General features: G+C 36.7%; 1 protein-coding gene across 1 annotated transcript; it reads right to left on the minus strand.

Annotated features, from left to right (window-relative positions):
* Positions 1-191: 191 nt before the first annotated feature.
* LOC139692157 (selenocysteine lyase-like) lies at positions 192-20,242 on the minus strand. The gene is made up of 7 exons (XM_071590219.1): positions 19,805-20,242; positions 19,571-19,730; positions 19,240-19,384; positions 16,657-16,801; positions 12,270-12,497; positions 10,392-10,569; positions 192-673 (listed from the first exon to the last, which is right to left on the minus strand). Exons 1-7 carry the CDS (start codon positions 20,018-20,020, stop codon positions 534-536), a joined length of 1,212 nt encoding a protein of 403 aa, XP_071446320.1. The 5' UTR covers positions 20,021-20,242; the 3' UTR covers positions 192-533.
* Between the last annotated feature and the right edge of the window lie 42 nt (positions 20,243-20,284).

The raw sequence follows: 20,284 nt of genomic DNA on the forward strand, positions 1-20,284 counted from the left end.
TCATTTAAACTGAAGAGATGATAAGAAAAATCTTGAAGCTTGGATAAATAACTTGATACTGAATGCATTTATTTATCAAAATTGAATAGGGTTAGGCTTTAAAGACTTGAGGGTGACACCAATAATCAAGATAAGAAAAAATGAATATTTAGAAGTAAGTAGAGTGCATTTTACTGTTTTCATCATTTTATTTAATAAAATATCACATTTTGCAGAATACATTTGCTAAGTCTATCAAAGTGAAGAGAGCATATGAAGTATTTTACACAACTTAAACATTTTCAATACTTTCCAAATGCTTTCCCAGGTAAGTGCATCAAGATTTTATTCCATAAAATCAAGATGCTACATCTACAGTTACACAAACAAACCAGATAAACATCTCAAAATCGAAATAATGAGTTTATGACATTCAATTAAAGTTATGAAAATTAAAATCAGATGGCACCAATACGAACTGCAGTTTTAGGAAATTATGCATCATTTCTCAATGAACCTAAATTTAACTAATGACTCACATGGAGAAATAATGATTATTTCTTCAATGATTCCACAGCTTGCTTCAAATCAGCAGTTGCCAAATCTATGTCTTCTTTACTTGTTTCTCGTCCTAAACTCAGCCTTACAGCACTTCTTGCTAACTCCGGTGACACTCCAGAAGATATCAGAATTGCTTGAAAAAAATATCATTCAAATGCACATATAGCAAGTTAATAATTACACATAAAGGCATCATGACCTAACTCAGTAGTAAGGAGCAATAGAAGCTATGAATGATTACACAACAGAGTAAAATAAAATAACAAAGAGAATATTGAACTTTAATAACCTGTTAAGCAGGACACTATACCACTGAATAGGTAAATAAACTTGGCTAAAGCTATCTGAAAAGGCAGATTTGAAACCAGTTAGTTCACAACATGGATTTTCATTTGACTTTGTGATTAATTAATACATGATACTTGAACTTTTTGTACAATATACATTTTCTTAAGATAAGACAAGAAATAAAAACGTTTAAGTCTAACAATGCATTCAGTAGTTATCCTCACAAACCTGAAAAATTATTTAACAAAGGTATTTTTCTGTTTTGAAGACTATGGCTTTAGTTATTTTTCTATTGATGCAAGTTTCAAAATATAAATTCATACATTCTTGTCCAATTCATAAAGCCCCATGTCAATTATGGAAACTTAAAAATCTTCTATTATACCTGTAATGCTGAACACTTATTTTTTCAAATGTAGTCAAAAATGTCATTTCTTCTCAGGTCTACAATAACTATGTTGATGATGCAGTGAGTAATCCAACAAGGCGGACTCACTAGTTTAATGCCCTCTCCTGTAGCACACTCATTTTCAATGTGCCTTGTTGCTCATGTACTGTGTAATTAAGTGCATATTCTTTCTCTTCTCCATTCCATGCAAATTAAGTTAAACTAACTGATAAACTGTGAATTAAGTTCAATTAACAGGTCAAAGGCACCAGTGCTTAGGGCATGCTTAGGTAAAGGTTATTTCTGACCACTGAATTCCATGGACATGGCAATTATTACATGGTACCTCTCCTCCTCCCAAACCTCCTCTCTACTCCACCCCCTTTTGAAACCACATAAACTTCGTATTTTCGTTTCCGAGAAACTACTTTTCCTTAAGTCTTCAATAGCCCATCAATAAAAATTCCCACGTGTTCCAATACTAATATGATAGTGAAGAAAGTTGATAAATTTCTGAACCATGGCTGTCATGGTACCCCATCAAAGAAAATAATCTGATGGACATTTTCAATAATCATTACCCCAAATTGTGACGGATGATCAAGATGAAGACAAGAATAAAACGCCTTAATTCCTACATTTAAACCACTCACAGAAGATGAGAAGTTGGAACTGAAAACTGAAATCCTACAATTATTTCAGAGGATAAAAGCCAAGAGGATGCCAAACCCAACATTAATGAGTGCATAACTTCATTCAATCAACTCATTCAACTCAATCCAGCAAGCTACTCCAAATATTGAAAGAACACCTCACCAAGGAAACCTATTTCACAGCTGACATTACTATCGGCTGCATTATCAACATAAGAATTTCTTCTCCCCACACTGAAAAGCTCATTATTTGAAAGTCCTCTGGATTGAAATGTAATGAAATAATTGACTTTGTAATTCCACACACTTTATTTAAAAACACACGACCCAGGTTTCGACGTTGAACGTCATCATCAGGTGGTCCTCATAGAAGCACGCTGGCTATATATACCTTCTGATCATAGGAGGGGGGGGTTGGTCAGAGAGGGAGGTCGGAGGGGTAAAAAGGTTACAATGTAGCTGGGAAGAAAAGAGAATTACATTTTTGATTTAGAAGAGTGGTAGGTCTAGGAGTGGGGAGTGGGAGGGATACAAAATTTCGTTGGCAAGATCATCTTTCCAACGGACACATTTCAAAATTTCTAACTGCTCCAAAGCATCGAGCCTTTGACCTTTTTCTTCAAAATGAATAATTTTTGTCACAAAGTCACTTTTGTGATCACTTTCGATGAGGTGTTTTGCAAAGAGGGATGTTATGTTCTTATTTTTTACACATGTTTGGTGTTCTTTAATCCTTTCTTTAAATTTCCGTCCTGTTTGTCCAATATACTTTGTGCTACAATCCGAGCACTTTAACTCATACACTCCACTCCTCTCGTTTTCGGGGACTTTGTCTTTAGTGTGAGAGATCAGGTTCTTAAGGCATGAACGACTGTAAAAGGCACATTTAATTTTTTCTTTAGGTAAACTTTTAATTACTTTTTGAGAAATAGTCCCAAGATATAGTATTCTCCGCCATTTGGCAGTGGGATCTTTTACATGTTCGGGGTTGTAAATGTGGCTTAAGGCTATTTTTGTAAGTTTATTCCGGTAAAGTTTATTTATTAGATCTTCTGAATACCCATTGTTTACTGCTAACGTTTTAATTACATTAAGTTCCTTATTTACATTGAATTTTGACATAGGGATAGCGGTCAAACGGTGGATCATTGCATGAAATGCCGAAAGCTTTTGGGTGAAGCAATGCCTTGAAGAGGAATTAATTAATTGGTCTGTATACATTTCTTTCCTAAAAATGGAATACTGTAACCCATCTTTGTCTTTAGAAATGGATAGGTCGAGGAAATTCAGGGAACCTTTTTCCTCTTTTTCACACGTGAATTGTACATTAGAATTGATAGAATTTAGATGTGCTAGAAACTGATCTAGTTGGCTATCAGAACCTGTCCACACACAGAAGACATCGTCTACATATCTTAACCAACAAAATACATTATTAATGAGAGGGTAGGCTGAGGAGAACAAAACTTTTTCAAAATTGTCCATATACATATCGGCCAGGAGTGGGGACAAGGGCGAGCCCATGGCTAAACCATTGGGTTGTTGGAAATAGGTACCATTAAAAATGAAATAATTTTGGGAAACACACGTCTTAAGTAATGCACAAAGTTCACTTATAACTGGAACTGGGATGGATTTCCGGATGAGGATGTCTTCGGCAAGGTTCACCGCTTCCATGGGTGGCACGTTGGTGAAAAGGTTGCGTACATCAAAGGAAACAAGCATGCACTTTTTCGGGATGACCTTTTTCATAAGTTTGTTCACAAGGTCCAAGGAATTCACTACACCATATTCCGTGGAAAATTTGGAAACCTCCCTGAAGAGTACATTAAGCCCTTTCGCTAGTATATGGTTGGGAGCTGACATATTTGATACTACAGGCCTGATCGGAATCCCATTTTTATGAACTTTAGGTAGCCCGAAAAACCGTGGTGCTGAGGGATTCATTTGCACTAGTTTCAACATTTCACAACTTTTGAATAACGTGTTACAAGATTTAATCACTTTCTTAATTTCTTGTTGAAACTTGGGGGTTGGGTCTGAACGAAGTACTTCAATGTTATTGTCCCTGATGAAGTCTTCGCATTTCGTGATGTAGGTATTTCGTTCTAATACAACCACTGCGCTCCCTTTGTCTGCTTTCTGGATGATCAAATTTTCCTCTGTCACTGAATGTTTAATGGACTTTAAGGCCTCGTACTCGGTAGAATACTTCATCTTTTTTACTCCAAATTTTGAGAATTTAAGGAGCTCCTGGGAAACAACTTGTTTAACCGCGATATTTTCTTTCTGAAGGGCAACTTCAAGGTCAACAGCCAGGTTTTTAATGTTTTTAACAGAAATTGGAATTTTAGGTACGTACTTAAGGCCTTTTTCTAGCAAAGAAATCTCACTATTAGAAAAGGAATGTCCGGAAAGGTTAACGATTCGAGGCCCAAACTTATGGTCACACTTAGAACTTGTTGATTAAAGTGTGTGGAATTACAAAGTCAATTATTTCATTACATTTCAATATGTTATGCAAATTCCACAAAGTTACGCCTGAGACAACAAATTTTATTAAGTGCGCCAGTAACGCAGTTATGGCAAGCCTCTACAGAAGACTCTCCATAAAATACCGGAATGCGTCATTGAACATCTTCTTCAACAGCCGCTGCATCTCCCTTGGAGTTTTCCCGAAGTACATCAACCTTCAGTGTAAGAAAACCCAATCCTCGGCAGGAAAGTTCGCTATAGGAGTAGCCAAGAAAGCCTGGCTTAAAAGGGAGTTACACGAATGGTATGTTAAACGAGACGCTATATCCCATTATCTACTACTTTTATACGTGGAATTGTCCCATAAACTTCATTGGATCGAGTGGCTATACTTTGATAATGAGGTCCGTCAGAAGTGCAGTGAGATTTCCTTTCAAAAAAGAGCGAAAATGAACCGTAAGCTTGATTTACTACGGAGAAATAAGGAGTCCAGTTCAAAATCAACAAGTTCTAAGTGTGACCATAAGTTTGGGCCTCGAATCGTTAACCTTTCCGGACATTCCTTTTCTAATAGTGAGATTTCTTTGCTAGAAAAAGGCCTTAAGTACGTACCTAAAATTCCAATTTCTGTTAAAAACATTAAAAACCTGGCTGTTGACCTTGAAGTTGCCCTTCAGAAAGAAAATATCGCGGTTAAACAAGTTGTTTCCCAGGAGCTCCTTAAATTCTCAAAACTTGGAGTAAAAAAGATGAAGTATTCTACCGAGTACGAGGCCTTAAAGTCCATTAAACATTCAGTGACAGAGAAAATTTGATCATCCAGAAAGCAGACAAAGGGAGCGCAGTGGTTGTATTAGAACGAAATACCTACATCACGAAATGCGAAGACTTCATCAGGGACAATAACATTGAAGTACTTCGTTCAGACCCAACCCCCAAGTTTCAACAAGAAATTAAGAAAGTGATTAAATCTTGTAACACGTTATTCAAAAGTTGTGAAATGTTGAAACTAGTGCAAATGAATCCCTCAGCACCACGGTTTTTCGGGCTACCTAAAGTTCATAAAAATGGGATTCCGATCAGGCCTGTAGTATCAAATATGTCAGCTCCCAACCATATACTAGCGAAAGGGCTTAATGTACTCTTCAGGGAGGTTTCCAAATTTTCCACGGAATATGGTGTAGTGAATTCCTTGGACCTTGTGAACAAACTTATGAAAAAGGTCATCCCGAAAAAGTGCATGCTTGTTTCCTTTGATGTACGCAACCTTTTCACCAACGTGCCACCCATGGAAGCGGTGAACCTTGCCGAAGACATCCTCATCCGGAAATCCATCCCAGTTCCAGTTATAAGTGAACTTTGTGCATTACTTAAGACGTGTGTTTCCCAAAATTATTTCATTTTTAATGGTACCTATTTCCAACAACCCAATGGTTTAGCCATGGGCTCGCCCTTGTCCCCACTCCTGGCCGATATGTATATGGACAATTTTGAAAAAGTTTTGTTCTCCTCAGCCTACCCTCTCATTAATAATGTATTTTGTTGGTTAAGATATGTAGACGATGTCTTCTGTGTGTGGACAGGTTCTGATAGCCAACTAGATCAGTTTCTAGCACATCTAAATTCTATCAATTCTAATGTACAATTCACGTGTGAAAAAGAGGAAAAAGGTTCCCTGAATTTCCTCGACCTATCCATTTCTAAAGACAAAGATGGGTTACAGTATTCCATTTTTAGGAAAGAAATGTATACAGACCAATTAATTAATTCCTCTTCAAGGCATTGCTTCACCCAAAAGCTTTCGGCATTTCATGCAATGATCCACCGTTTGACCGCTATCCCTATGTCAAAATTCAATGTAAATAAGGAACTTAATGTAATTAAAACGTTAGCAGTAAACAATGGGTATTCAGAAGATCTAATAAATAAACTTTACCGGAATAAACTTACAAAAATAGCCTTAAGCCACATTTACAACCCCGAACATGTAAAAGATCCCACTGCCAAATGGCGGAGAATACTATATCTTGGGACTATTTCTCAAAAAGTAATTAAAAGTTTACCTAAAGAAAAAATTAAATGTGCCTTTTACAGTCGTTCATGCCTTAAGAACCTGATCTCTCACACTAAAGACAAAGTCCCCGAAAACGAGAGGAGTGGAGTGTATGAGTTAAAGTGCTCGGATTGTAGCACAAAGTATATTGGACAAACAGGACGGAAATTTAAAGAAAGGATTAAAGAACACCAAACATGTGTAAAAAATAAGAACATAACATCCCTCTTTGCAAAACACCTCATCGAAAGTGATCACAAAAGTGACTTTGTGACAAAAATTATTCATTTTGAAGAAAAAGGTCAAAGGCTCGATGCTTTGGAGCAGTTAGAAATTTTGAAATGTGTCCGTTGGAAAGATGATCTTGCCAACGAAATTTTGTATCCCTCCCACTCCCCACTCCTAGACCTACCACTCTTCTAAATCAAAAATGTAATTCTCTTTTCTTCCCAGCTACATTGTAACCTTTTTACCCCTCCGACCTCCCTCTCTGACCAACCCCCCCCTCCTATGATCAGAAGGTATATATAGCCAGCGTGCTTCTATGAGGACCACCTGATGATGACGTTCAACGTCGAAACCTGGGTCGTGTGTTTTTAAATAAAGTGTGTGGAATTACAAAGTCAATTATTTCATTACATTTCAATATGTTATGCAAATTCCACAAAGTTACGCCTGAGACAACAAATTTTATTAAGTGCGCCAGTAACGCAGTTATGGCAAGCCTCTACAGAAGACTCTCCATAAAATACCGGAATGCGTCATTGAACATCTTCTTCAACAGCCGCTGCATCTCCCTTGGAGTTTTCCCGAAGTACATCAACCTTCAGTGTAAGAAAACCCAATCCTCGGCAGGAAAGTTCGCTATAGGAGTAGCCAAGAAAGCCTGGCTTAAAAGGGAGTTACACGAATGGTATGTTAAACGAGACGCTATATCCCATTATCTACTACTTTTATACGTGGAATTGTCCCATAAACTTCATTGGATCGAGTGGCTATACTTTGATAATGAGGTCCGTCAGAAGTGCAGTGAGATTTCCTTTCAAAAAAGAGCGAAAATGAACCGTAAGCTTGATTTACTACGGAGAAATAAGGAGTCCAGTTCAAAATCAACAAGTTCTAAGTGTGACCATAAGTTTGGGCCTCGAATCGTTAACCTTTCCGGACATTCCTTTTCTAATAGTGAGATTTCTTTGCTAGAAAAAGGCCTTAAGTACGTACCTAAAATTCCAATTTCTGTTAAAAACATTAAAAACCTGGCTGTTGACCTTGAAGTTGCCCTTCAGAAAGAAAATATCGCGGTTAAACAAGTTGTTTCCCAGGAGCTCCTTAAATTCTCAAAACTTGGAGTAAAAAAGATGAAGTATTCTACCGAGTACGAGGCCTTAAAGTCCATTAAACATTCAGTGACAGAGAAAATTTGATCATCCAGAAAGCAGACAAAGGGAGCGCAGTGGTTGTATTAGAACGAAATACCTACATCACGAAATGCGAAGACTTCATCAGGGACAATAACATTGAAGTACTTCGTTCAGACCCAAACCCCAAGTTTCAACAAGAAATTAAGAAAGTGATTAAATCTTGTAACACGTTATTCAAAAGTTGTGAAATGTTGAAACTAGTGCAAATGAATCCCTCAGCACCACGGTTTTTCGGGCTACCTAAAGTTCATAAAAATGGGATTCCGATCAGGCCTGTAGTATCAAATATGTCAGCTCCCAACCACATACTAGCGAAAGGGCTTAATGTACTCTTCAGGGAGGTTTCCAAATTTTCCACGGAATATGGTGTAGTGAATTCCTTGGACCTTGTGAACAAACTTATGAAAAAGGTCATCCCGAAAAAGTGCATGCTTGTTTCCTTTGATGTACGCAACCTTTTCACCAACGTGCCACCCATGGAAGCGGTGAACCTTGCCGAAGACATCCTCATCCGGAAATCCATCCCAGTTCCAGTTATAAGTGAACTTTGTGCATTACTTAAGACGTGTGTTTCCCAAAATTATTTCATTTTTAATGGTACCTATTTCCAACAACCCAATGGTTTAGCCATGGGCTCGCCCTTGTCCCCACTCCTGGCCGATATGTATATGGACAATTTTGAAAAAGTTTTGTTCTCCTCAGCCTACCCTCTCATTAATAATGTATTTTGTTGGTTAAGATATGTAGACGATGTCTTCTGTGTGTGGACAGGTTCTGATAGCCAACTAGATCAGTTTCTAGCACATCTAAATTCTATCAATTCTAATGTACAATTCACGTGTGAAAAAGAGGAAAAAGGTTCCCTGAATTTCCTCGACCTATCCATTTCTAAAGACAAAGATGGGTTACAGTATTCCATTTTTAGGAAAGAAATGTATACAGACCAATTAATTAATTCCTCTTCAAGGCATTGCTTCACCCAAAAGCTTTCGGCATTTCATGCAATGATCCACCGTTTGACCGCTATCCCTATGTCAAAATTCAATGTAAATAAGGAACTTAATGTAATTAAAACGTTAGCAGTAAACAATGGGTATTCAGAAGATCTAATAAATAAACTTTACCGGAATAAACTTACAAAAATAGCCTTAAGCCACATTTACAACCCCGAACATGTAAAAGATCCCACTGCCAAATGGCGGAGAATACTATATCTTGGGACTATTTCTCAAAAAGTAATTAAAAGTTTACCTAAAGAAAAAATTAAATGTGCCTTTTACAGTCGTTCATGCCTTAAGAACCTGATCTCTCACACTAAAGACAAAGTCCCCGAAAACGAGAGGAGTGGAGTGTATGAGTTAAAGTGCTCGGATTGTAGCACAAAGTATATTGGACAAACAGGACGGAAATTTAAAGAAAGGATTAAAGAACACCAAACATGTGTAAAAAATAAGAACATAACATCCCTCTTTGCAAAACACCTCATCGAAAGTGATCACAAAAGTGACTTTGTGACAAAAATTATTCATTTTGAAGAAAAAGGTCAAAGGCTCGATGCTTTGGAGCAGTTAGAAATTTTGAAATGTGTCCGTTGGAAAGATGATCTTGCCAACGAAATTTTGTATCCCTCCCACTCCCCACTCCTAGACCTACCACTCTTCTAAATCAAAAATGTAATTCTCTTTTCTTCCCAGCTACATTGTAACCTTTTTACCCCTCCGACCTCCCTCTCTGACCAACCCCCCCCCTCCTATGATCAGAAGGTATATATAGCCAGCGTGCTTCTATGAGGACCACCTGATGATGACGTTCAACGTCGAAACCTGGGTCGTGTGTTTTTAAATAAAGTGTGTGGAATTACAAAGTCAATTATTTCATTACATTTCAATATGTTATGCAAATTCCACAAAGTTACGCCTGAGACAACAAAAAGTCCTCTGGATTAGTGAAAAACATTTATATTGAACAATAATCTAAAGAAAAACTTACAAGATATTCCTAACTAATTAGTTGGCTTACTTTATATTGTGCAGCATATTTCAGTGCCAAGAAAATCCTCGATTAGTAAAGTAATTAAACATTGTTATGTGCTCAACTAACCTTAATGTAACACTCACTTTGAAGGAAATTGGGAAATTCGTAAAGATAGACCAATCCATCTTAAGAAACCCATCTTAACTCCTAGAGCTCATTCATCAGTACATTTTAAAACTCTACTGAGCAATGAAGCAACCCCAAAAGTAATGTGCGAAATTTTCCCCTCATTAGTCTAGAGTTGAATAGTGGATGAACTAGATATTCTCTTTTCCTCTTCCTTAAAGAAAAATAATAAAACTTCAAAAGCCCTTTTGTTTAACATTGTGCCAGAGGTAATACTCCTTAACTGTAGGGTGTGTGCACCTCTCTACAAACAAACCATGATTTTGATGTAATTTGGAACATGCATGATTTTACTGCAAAGTCATAGTCAAAATTTGGCTGATGCACAAATATGACAAACACCAAAGTAGGGATTTTCCTTTTTGATTATACAGTACTACTAAAATTGAATTACACAATGAACAGATACTTACATGAGGGTTTATTCTGCGAGTGGCAGGCAGCACCAATACTTGCAACAACTGTCTTACAAGCTGCAAGGATGTCACTTCCGGTTAAACTCATCCCAAGCAGTGAAATGTTGCATGTGTTTGGAAGGATATGATTTTCATCATTATGGCAATTAAATACCACACTGTCACCAAACTCTTCCTATAAGCAAGTCATTTATGCATACTTAGAAAAAAAACAATAATTAATTACAAGTGTGAATGCCAATACATCCAAATCAAACCTTCTTCACTAGAGACCAAAATTGAGATCAGATGTTCAAAATCAATAATTAAAATTACACTCATCCTACCTCTTGCATGCAATCTACACTACTCTCTTCAAAACAATTATTATCAGATGGAAGCTTGATGTTTAAGCCACTGTTCAAAATTCAATTACACTACTTTTGCCTCTTTTTATACATGGGAAACGAAATGCAAGAGGAGGCAATATTAGCTTTTACATGAATCACAGATTTTTTAAAAGAGTAAGGTAAGAAAGTTCAATTATTCACACAAATAGTACTATACAGTAATAACAGCACAATCTGTCCTGCTGAATTGCCCTAGGAAAAAGATAAAATGCTTCTTTCATGAACTCAGGAATCGAATTTAAAATTACAAAAAGATACTCAATTTGGGTTTGGAAAATTCGAAATGAAATAAGAGACTCAGAATCAATTGAGTAATTGATTGTATTTCCAAAATGCTTTCATTTATTAGCTACCGCTAATTTGCTCCAGAATCATTTTCCCAGCAATTCAAGAAATAACTTAAAGCCTAAGAGGAGGGCTTTTTCGTAAAGATGTAAAATTAGCAGTCAGTTTTCCTGGAAAAGGGGATGTGGTAATTCAGCGGATAGAGCACAGCATTACTGACACAGAGGGCCTGGCTTCAATTATAGGTGATGCCTCTAGACACCCTCAGCTTCACCCTAACTATGTAATTTTTTTTAGGTATCAGATCTTCCTGGGAAACCATAGGCACCAACAGGAAATAACCTGGCTCTCCTATCCTAATGTGTGAATTTCACGTGCTGCTGGGCTTATTACAAGGTGAGCTCTGCCCTTACCTATACACAAACCACCTTAGGGTTGATAGCTGTGGTTTTTTTATTAGAAAGAGATTCTTTTACATATTCTCAGTAAATTATTATTTAAATGCATATGGCAATGCTGACTTATTTATTTGCTGAGTTTTTTTGATAGGAATTTTTTGCAACTTTTATTTTTACCAACTGCTTTAAAGGAAATACAATTTGTTGAGATGATGAACACATTTAATATTTAGAACCCAAAGAGAGCTACATATTTGTTTCTTCAAACAGATTCTTTTATGGTTGTGGAAGACTAGACAAGAAACTTAACCTGTACCATTGCCTTTTTTCATTTACATTGTTATTGTTATAACCAAGTAGTAGTATTTAAGGGAGGCGACCGACAGCTGAGGTCATTTGCACCATTAGGAATGGACAGGAAAGGATGAAGGATGGAGGGAAAATTAGAAAAAAGGCACCAAGTGGTTCATAGCTTTACGTCCCATCCGACAGACAGCATGCTCACTCAAAGTGCCCTCCACAAAGCATGTCAAGTAGGGATCGAGATACCACTGAAAAATATTCAACACCGCCCAGATTTGAACCCAGGCCCTCAGGGTGGGAAGCCAGTGCGATAGCCACCGCACCATCTCAATCCCCTTGTTATAACCAAGAAAATAATGAACAAATGAAGAATAATTGATATCTGAAATAGATTATTCTCATTCACATCTTCACAGCATTTTCAATAAGAAAATCATCATTATTTGCATTAAAAAGCATGGTAACACACTAGTATGGTGCTAAATGGAAACAATACCCACCTGAAGCCTAAGCAAAAGATACTCCTTTATGCAAATGAAATGCTTCATGTATTTATCCAAGTTTTCTATGACAAGTTCAGCAGCTTTTCCAAGTCCAGCAATCATAGCTGTATTCTCAGTCCCTGGTCTGAAGCCTCTTTCTTGACCCCCTCCAAAGATGATGGGATACAGAGGTGTGGTCACACCAACGTCACGAGCATAAATGCACCCAATTCTAGGACCATAAAACTTTGAAAGAGAAAATCATGCCACAGTAAATTAGCTAATACAATGCCAAAAAAGGTTCAATAAATTTGAATGAAGTTCACGAAGTATGGGTGATTTGTAGAAGCACTTATGTGATTTAAATTTTATTTTAGGCTCCAGTTAGCTAAAAAAATAAAGCAGAAGTTTTTAATTTTTCATATAAACTAAACTTTACAGTATCTAAAAATGTCCATGCATTTAAAATAAAAGGCTAATTTGCCAAATTGATATTTATTTTTGAAAATTAGCACACACTATTCTCCAAAATAACATCATGAATTGTTTAAATTTGAAATGTGTACATATGTACCAATATCCACCACAAAATAACTTTTTTTGTATTACTTAATAACTGAGTAACCAGTTTGTGCTTCTTTGATGCAAATCAAGAGTTAAGTGTAATTTCACTGTCCTGTAATAATATAAAATGACATATCAGCCCAAGAACCAATGAATGACTATTATGACTGAATATGGCTGACAATTACGACAAATAATTATTAAAGAATAATTAATAATAGGTATTATCATAAATTCATGGCAATGGGAATATAATTAACATATTTCATCATTCAATTAGTCTAACAGTACTTATGAGTAAGTAATAGTAATAGCTCCTTCTCCACCACCAGGCAGCTGAAGCCTGATATTGCTCTCCTAAACCATCTCACATATGCCATTTTGCGATTATGCTTTCAACATTGGCCTAGGCAAACATGGATACTAATGATCAGGAAAAGTGGATGAAATACCAATATCTACCATATAAACTTCAGCAAATTTATCCAGGGTACTGTCACATTCATAGTTCTCACTCCAAGTATGCTTGATGAAGTTAAAGGTTCACTTTCAGGGAGATATGTGCCTATATTAACAATTAGTGCCTTAGTAATTAATTCCAGAACAGAAATTTTTCTTGTCCTTAACAATCCTGTCTTACAGGATGCATTCCAAAAGTAATACAATTATTTTTTACAAGTAATTTATTGAACATATTTGACAGACACTTAAAATTCTTCAAAGTACTATCCTTAGGCCTCTACAAATTTTTCCAGCTACTCTGCCATAACCGGGATACGTCCTGGAAGCCGTCATCAGGGACCTCTGGCAGGGTCTTCATCACGGCTGATTGGATCTCTTCTATGGACGAAAAACGGGTTCCTTTCAGGGCTGTCTAATCCGAGGGAACAAAAAGAAGTCTTCCAGGGCAATTTCAGGACTATAAGGGGCAGCATTGGCACCTGGCAATTGGCCAGGAATACACGGACTCGTAGCGCATTGCAGCAATACGCGTTGTCATGATAGGGTTGCCAGGTAGCGGAGATGACGTTTCTCATCCCGATGACCCTTTTTCGGAGTCTTCCCAGCACATCCATGTAGTATGCAGCGTTAACTGCCTGTCCTTGACAAACAAACTCCTTATGGACCACTCCTTTACTGTTAAAAAAGACAACGAACATTGCTTTCACTTTTGATTTGCTCATTCTTGCCTATTCGGGCTTGGGGGACTGGTTGGTGTGCCACTCAGAACTTTGGCATTTTGTTTCTCGTTCATATTCACACCCAGGTTTCATCACCAGTGATGACATTGTCCAAATAATCAGGTTCATTTTCAATACATTTTATGTCAAATTTTCCTTTAAATTTCCGTTCGATCGATCTTTTGTTCATCTGACAACACCTTGGGCATGAGCTTGGCACACATTTTCCTCATCACTAAATGTTCAGTAACAATGCAAAACTTAACAGTAGACGACAAGTTCAGTTCATTGACAACCATCTTGATACTCAATCAACCATCAGAGTCCAATGATTGTCGAACACGAGCCACATTGTTGTCATGGTTGACAGCTGCCCACGGCGTTGTTCGTCGTTAACCTCTTCCCTGCCCTCCTTTAAGGCCTTTAACCACCTCGAAACTTGTGAGTAGGACAGAGCAGAGCCCCTGCAAGCCTCACGAATCATGTTTTTAGTCTCCTCAAGAGATTTTTTTCAGTTTAGCACAAAACTTGTTAATCATGTAACCTTTCTTGATCGTCGATTCTATTTTTTTCGCGACACGGTCATCGTGCTGAGGTTTACAATAACTGACATCCTGATGCTTCCACAGCTTGGAGAGCACTGAGACCAGTTTTGCGGCAAAGCTTAGTGTCCTCCCTCACCTACTACAAGTGGTTTGATTCCACTCCAACCAATAGGAGTAGCACGGGAAAGTCAATTGCATTATTTTCAGAACTTACCCTGCATTTTGCTGCTCACCCTTACATTGGCTTCCTTAGGAAGAAATTTCTGTGTTTAGTGCACCTGGTTATTCTGTTTTCAACTTTTTTGTTGCACCTTGCACAAAAAAAGGTGGTGTAATAATTTTAGTCAAATATATGGTGTTTTACAGGGCAGACATGCAACATATTATCACTTCAGCATGGTGCAAGATTTTGAGACTGCTAATGCTAGTGTTTACAATGAGAACTTATGTTTATATTATCACTCTGTAGCAGTCTTCTCCTAGTAACTTTCAGTGATCCCAATACCCTGGGTGTAGGTGTATGTTTATGGGTACCTTTTTTCTTCAAAAAAGTGCTAATTATGTTCAATATGTTAAAATATGCAAACTGTTGGAATTCTCATCAATCTCTATTGAGACAACTGAGGGTGACCATGACATTTACTATCATGATACCTCAAACTCTTACATTAAAATCTCTGGAAAGGCAAATGTAATCAAATTAAATTATTATGTTTGACACTTTCTAGAGTGTATCATATAAAGTTATTGTTTTATCAGTTTCCCTTCCTTCATGAGTGCAAATCACTATAACATTAAGACGGTCTCCATCTATTTTTGATCTAATGCTCACAATTCATTCTCAACGACAGGATTTTAAATACCCATTTTGATAGTTTAATAACCACTACACACTGGTCGATTGTGGGTTCTAAGGTACAAGATTATAATACATTATTCACAGTAACTTCAAGAGCATTAGCTATTTTTTGTTTTGTTTCTGCAATTACTCTCACATATACTTTCTTTATTTTTAATTCATGATTAAGTTCATAAGTTTTGTCTAATCAGCTAATTCTCCATGGTCAAATTTGTATTGTTTTTGATATTCTAAATCGATTATATTTCCACTATTTGGTAGCAGTAGTAATATTTCCGGGAGGCGATCGACAGCTTAGGTCATTTGCGCCATTGGGGATGGACAGGAAAGGATGAAGAGTGGAGAGAAACCCAGCATCTGCATTAGCCTACTCTTTACAAAAGTCACCAAGGGGTCCGCAGCTTTACGTCCCATCCGAGAGACAGCATACTCACTCTAAGTGCCCTCCACAAAGCACCTTAAATAGAGATGGAGATACCACTGAAAATTATTCAACACCACCGGGATTTGAACCTGGGCCCTCTGGGTGGGAAGCCAGTACGATGGCCACCACACCATCTCGATCCCCCTCCACGATTTGGCAGTCATCATGGTGTATGAATTCATGAATAACTCTGCTCTAAACCATAAGTTAGGGATTAGAAACCTCAGAATTCCATAACCTATCAGATCTATTATCAATATGGAGTGCTTTAAATTGTGTGCTTCCTCTAAAGCTAAAGAGCCGTATCTACCTTACTTTAAAGTTTTAGTTTGACCAAGGCATTTCATCTTTTTGTTGCACAGCTGTGCATTGTGTTACACAATAACACACCTGTCCTTCCTTTGCCACCCTATTTACCTAACCTGGCACCAGAAAACTTTATTCCGGAAACTAAAATCCACTTCAGAAGGATGATTCAAACTGATTGAAAACAAAAAATTACAGATGGATCAAATTACAATCCTGAAAGAGGCCCATGAGGGCTGTTTCCAGAGGTGGCAACAGCATTGGGAGTGATGAACCAATACAAGGTGAGTACTTTGAATGGGATAAAACTCACCAAGTAGTTGGTATGATCAAATTGAAAAAGGTTTTAGAATATTTTGAAGAGACATTCTAAGTGCATTGTGCACCTCATGAAAACTTAGGAGGGTGGAGGCCATGACTTACTATTTCATTATGGGCTCTAAAGAATGCATTCAAAATTGGAAGTGGAATAATTAATTCATTTATTATAATTAAATCACATCCAAATAAATACATGCAAACCTACCTTGTGGCCCACGATGGTCATGTAATCAACTTTAGATACCTCCACATCAACTGGCACTTTCCCAATGGCTTGAGCAGCATCAGTATGAAATAAAATCTTAAATAACCTCTTCTTCACTCGCAATTCATTTGTTTTACTGATTGCCCTATGAGGAAATAAAATATGTCACCATATCATCAATACTAAGGAACCAATATTTTCTTTCTGATAACTGTGCTTAAAGCAGTAATTAAATATCTCTTCACAAAAATAATCACCATACTACATCATCATGACAAAAACAACATTGAATGTTTCAAGTGAGCATATAAGAAATTTCCTCGTGATTAATGCTGTCATCTGAATGAAACTGGGATAATTCGCAATCATTGGAACTCTAACTGCCATGATGTGAATGTAAGGCTACTTCTTTTCAAACAATACCCTTTTTTGAAACATAACAGATATGTTAGAAACACAATAAAAGGGAATTTTTTTAGTGCAGAATATAACTGAAAGAAGTAATATAAGGGAGGAAATAGTTTTGATAATATCTAACATCTGTTTCAAACACCATCACATAAATACGTACACATGGAAAATTCTGGGATAAAAAGGTTGGTGCCAGTTACATTATATTTGTAAATTATGTATATTTATAGTTTAAGAGCAGTATCATTAACTCACAGAATTTGTGTCAGTAATTTGGACCATAATTTAGGAGCTATAAAAAAAATAATTCAAAAGGGATGGAAGAAAAAGACCAACTATATTAAATAATTTTTTTCTTAAGCAATAATGGGTTATTGATACCACTGTACACGGGAAAAGGGGAGGAGAATATTAAGATTGCAGGGAAAGTTAATCCCTCACCAATGGCCAGACACATTCAAAATTGAACGCTGCTCATATCTACACAGGGGTTTCCTGATTTGAATTACAAGGAAATTAATCCTTTTGTCAAGGACCGTATTCTGAATAACAGAAAGTAAAAGAGTGATGCTGAAGAATTAAAAACAGCAAATTGGAAAGAACATCAAGCACAACTTCATCAAAATGTAAATGAAAATAATAGTATGGGAACTATTGAGTACGGCCTTAAGATCAGAATAGAAAGAGTAGCAGAGGAAACAATATATATGCAAACACAAAGAGAATTAAGAAGCCAAGGATTACAGGCAACTTGATTAGGAAGATGTGGAAGATAAGGAAAAAAGATTAACTTGGGGATGAGGAGAAGAATGTACAGAGAACTATATTATAAATTTAGATGAGAAAGCAATTGGACAAAGGAAACCTGCTGGAAAGAGCAATGTGCAGTTATTGAAAAAAATCAGAGACAGGGAAAACAGAAGTGTTATTATACAAGTAAGTATGAGAACTATGAGGAAAGCTATTAACGCACTGGTTATCCATACAGCCAAAAGGTTACAGTTATTGCTGAGTACTTCACAGGACAAAAACAACATGTATGGTATCAAGATTGGTCACGAGGAAATCAAAGTAATTAGATTCTCAAGAAGTGGGAAGGCTACATCAAACTTTTAAGTAGGTAGAAATAAATTAAAACATAATTTAAGTTTAGGATCAGTGCGCACATTTGGCCACATATTAAAGTTATTGTCAGAGAAAACAGGTGCAATATTACACACATTAGGATAAGAATTGCAATGGCAAATTTAGCATTGGGAAGGGGAAGGACGATAGGCATATTTATAAGTCAATATGAAAAGATAAGTGGACTTTAATTTCAAATATACCACTACATGAATTCATAACCTGGTGTTTCAGGAAAAATAGTTGGAATAGATTGGGAGCCTTTAACATGTGGCTAAGTAAAAATGGAGATTATAAGTTGACCATGGAGGAAGAAAAATGGTGGTGTTTTACATATATTATGAGAAGAGAAAGAGTTGTCACTTGAAAACCGAAAACTAACAGAAAAAGTGTAGAGGAAATACTGAGAGATAGTGATACGTTAAAATTAATAATACAATAAAATTAATAATATGTTCATTCAATTGGGAAGAGGAAGGAAGAGAATAGGCTGGGTAGATGGCATGAAAGCCTGTAGAAAGTATTAAGAACCACAAGAAACAATGTAGGAAAGCAAGAAGAATACCTTGCATATCATAATACATAATAGACAATAGGGATCATGCGAAATCACTCTTTCATACAAATCTTAAGGATGATGCAATTTCTCAACCAAGTTAACTTGGTATGCCAAATATTATGGCTTTTGTCCTAAATATCTAGTGGTAATTGGAAACAATGAATCGAATGAGTGTGAATGAGTAACTATCATGAGCAGGATTAGCACATGCTTCCATCTAATATTAAACTTGGACGACCCTTCTCTTGACATGATGAACTAGATTCATATGTATCCCATACAAAAAATAATAGAATGTAAGGATTCCTTGGGGTAGAATACCCATTTCATCGTCTATTTTGTTAAAAACTACGATTTACAATATATTAATTTAATTTTGACATCTTCCATGAACTCAATGGGTGCTAAACTTTGGCAATCATACAAAAGATAGGTCGAAGTTCCAGCAGAATTTTTAAGTAACTAGTGAACTTGGTTCAAGTTCTTACCTTCCCAGATCTGTAATTGGCATTATGACTCCCGTTTCATTGTTAGCAAACATAATAGTTATTAGGCAGGTCCTAGTTTTAATTCGAGAAATAACATCTTCAACTTTAATGCTTCCACTTGGTGCAGCGGAGACGAATGAGACATCTGGGTAGGAAGAAAAATTGTAAAACCGCATAAGCATATCAAGGAAACACAGCACAGGTATGTAAGCACAACCAATTCTTTCACAGTCTATGTGCAATGACAATGAAAAAATCAGGCCTTTTCACATCCAGCATGAACGTGAACTCATTCGGTATTATATATTAATTAAAAAAGTTTAATGATTACCAATATCGCCTCTGCTTTTCAAATGCTTCAAGGGTAAAAGGATGGCGTCGTGCTCAACATCAGACGTTATTATATGCGGCTTGTCTGAAGGAACGTTTTTCTGTGTTTCAACCCATTTGCGGTAACTTTCTACTGCGCTGAATATCACCAAGTTATTTGCCTAAAAAGAAAGTTGATGTAATTAACAAATGTAACATAATACGAGACTTAACTACTGCCAATTATTATATCTACCTCTGTTCCACCGGACGTAAATATAATGTCATTATCGTTGCCATTGATCATTACAGCAAGATTACGTCTAGCTTTTTCAATTGAAACCTTCGCAACTTTCCCAAACGAGTGACTTGAACTTGGGTTGCCCCATTCTTCACGCAGTGCTACTGATATCGTTTCAACAACACCATTCTCAAGAGGTGTAGTAGAATTATAGTCTAAATACAAAGTCATGTCTAAAATAAACAGGTACGAAGTCGAAATTCAAACTTGCTGAAAACAATGCTGGTGATGTGGCACATTTGTTTCCAAATAATTTCGATGAAGACTATCACTGATAATCTTCTATGCTACCTGATTCAACTGAAATATATTCAACATTTATACGAATGATATATTCCGTCATAATCTTCAAAAAATCGTTCAAAACCTATTCGTGGGCTCTTCGAAATTTACACTACTTCCCTCTACCGGTTGATTGAGCTTATGACATGCGCC

Source organism: Hetaerina americana, unplaced genomic scaffold (assembly GCF_022747635.1).
Source record: "Hetaerina americana unplaced genomic scaffold, ioHetAmer1.1.p SCAF_4, whole genome shotgun sequence".
NCBI classification, from domain to species: domain Eukaryota; kingdom Metazoa; phylum Arthropoda; class Insecta; order Odonata; family Calopterygidae; genus Hetaerina; species Hetaerina americana.

What these genes read in the sequence shown, in the direction of transcription:
- LOC139692157 (XM_071590219.1), bottom strand. Translation starts at nt 20,020, where the DNA reads ATGACTTTGTATTTAGACTATAATTCTACTACACCTCTTGAGAATGGT. An exon ending in TTACGTCCGGTGGAACAGAG is followed by an intron (nt 19,731 to 19,804) that starts GTAGATATAATA and finishes CTTTCTTTTTAG; the next exon opens with GCAAATAACTTGGTGATATT. An exon ending in GAAAAGCAGAGGCGATATTG is followed by an intron (nt 19,385 to 19,570) that starts GTAATCATTAAA and finishes CTTCCTACCCAG; the next exon opens with ATGTCTCATTCGTCTCCGCT.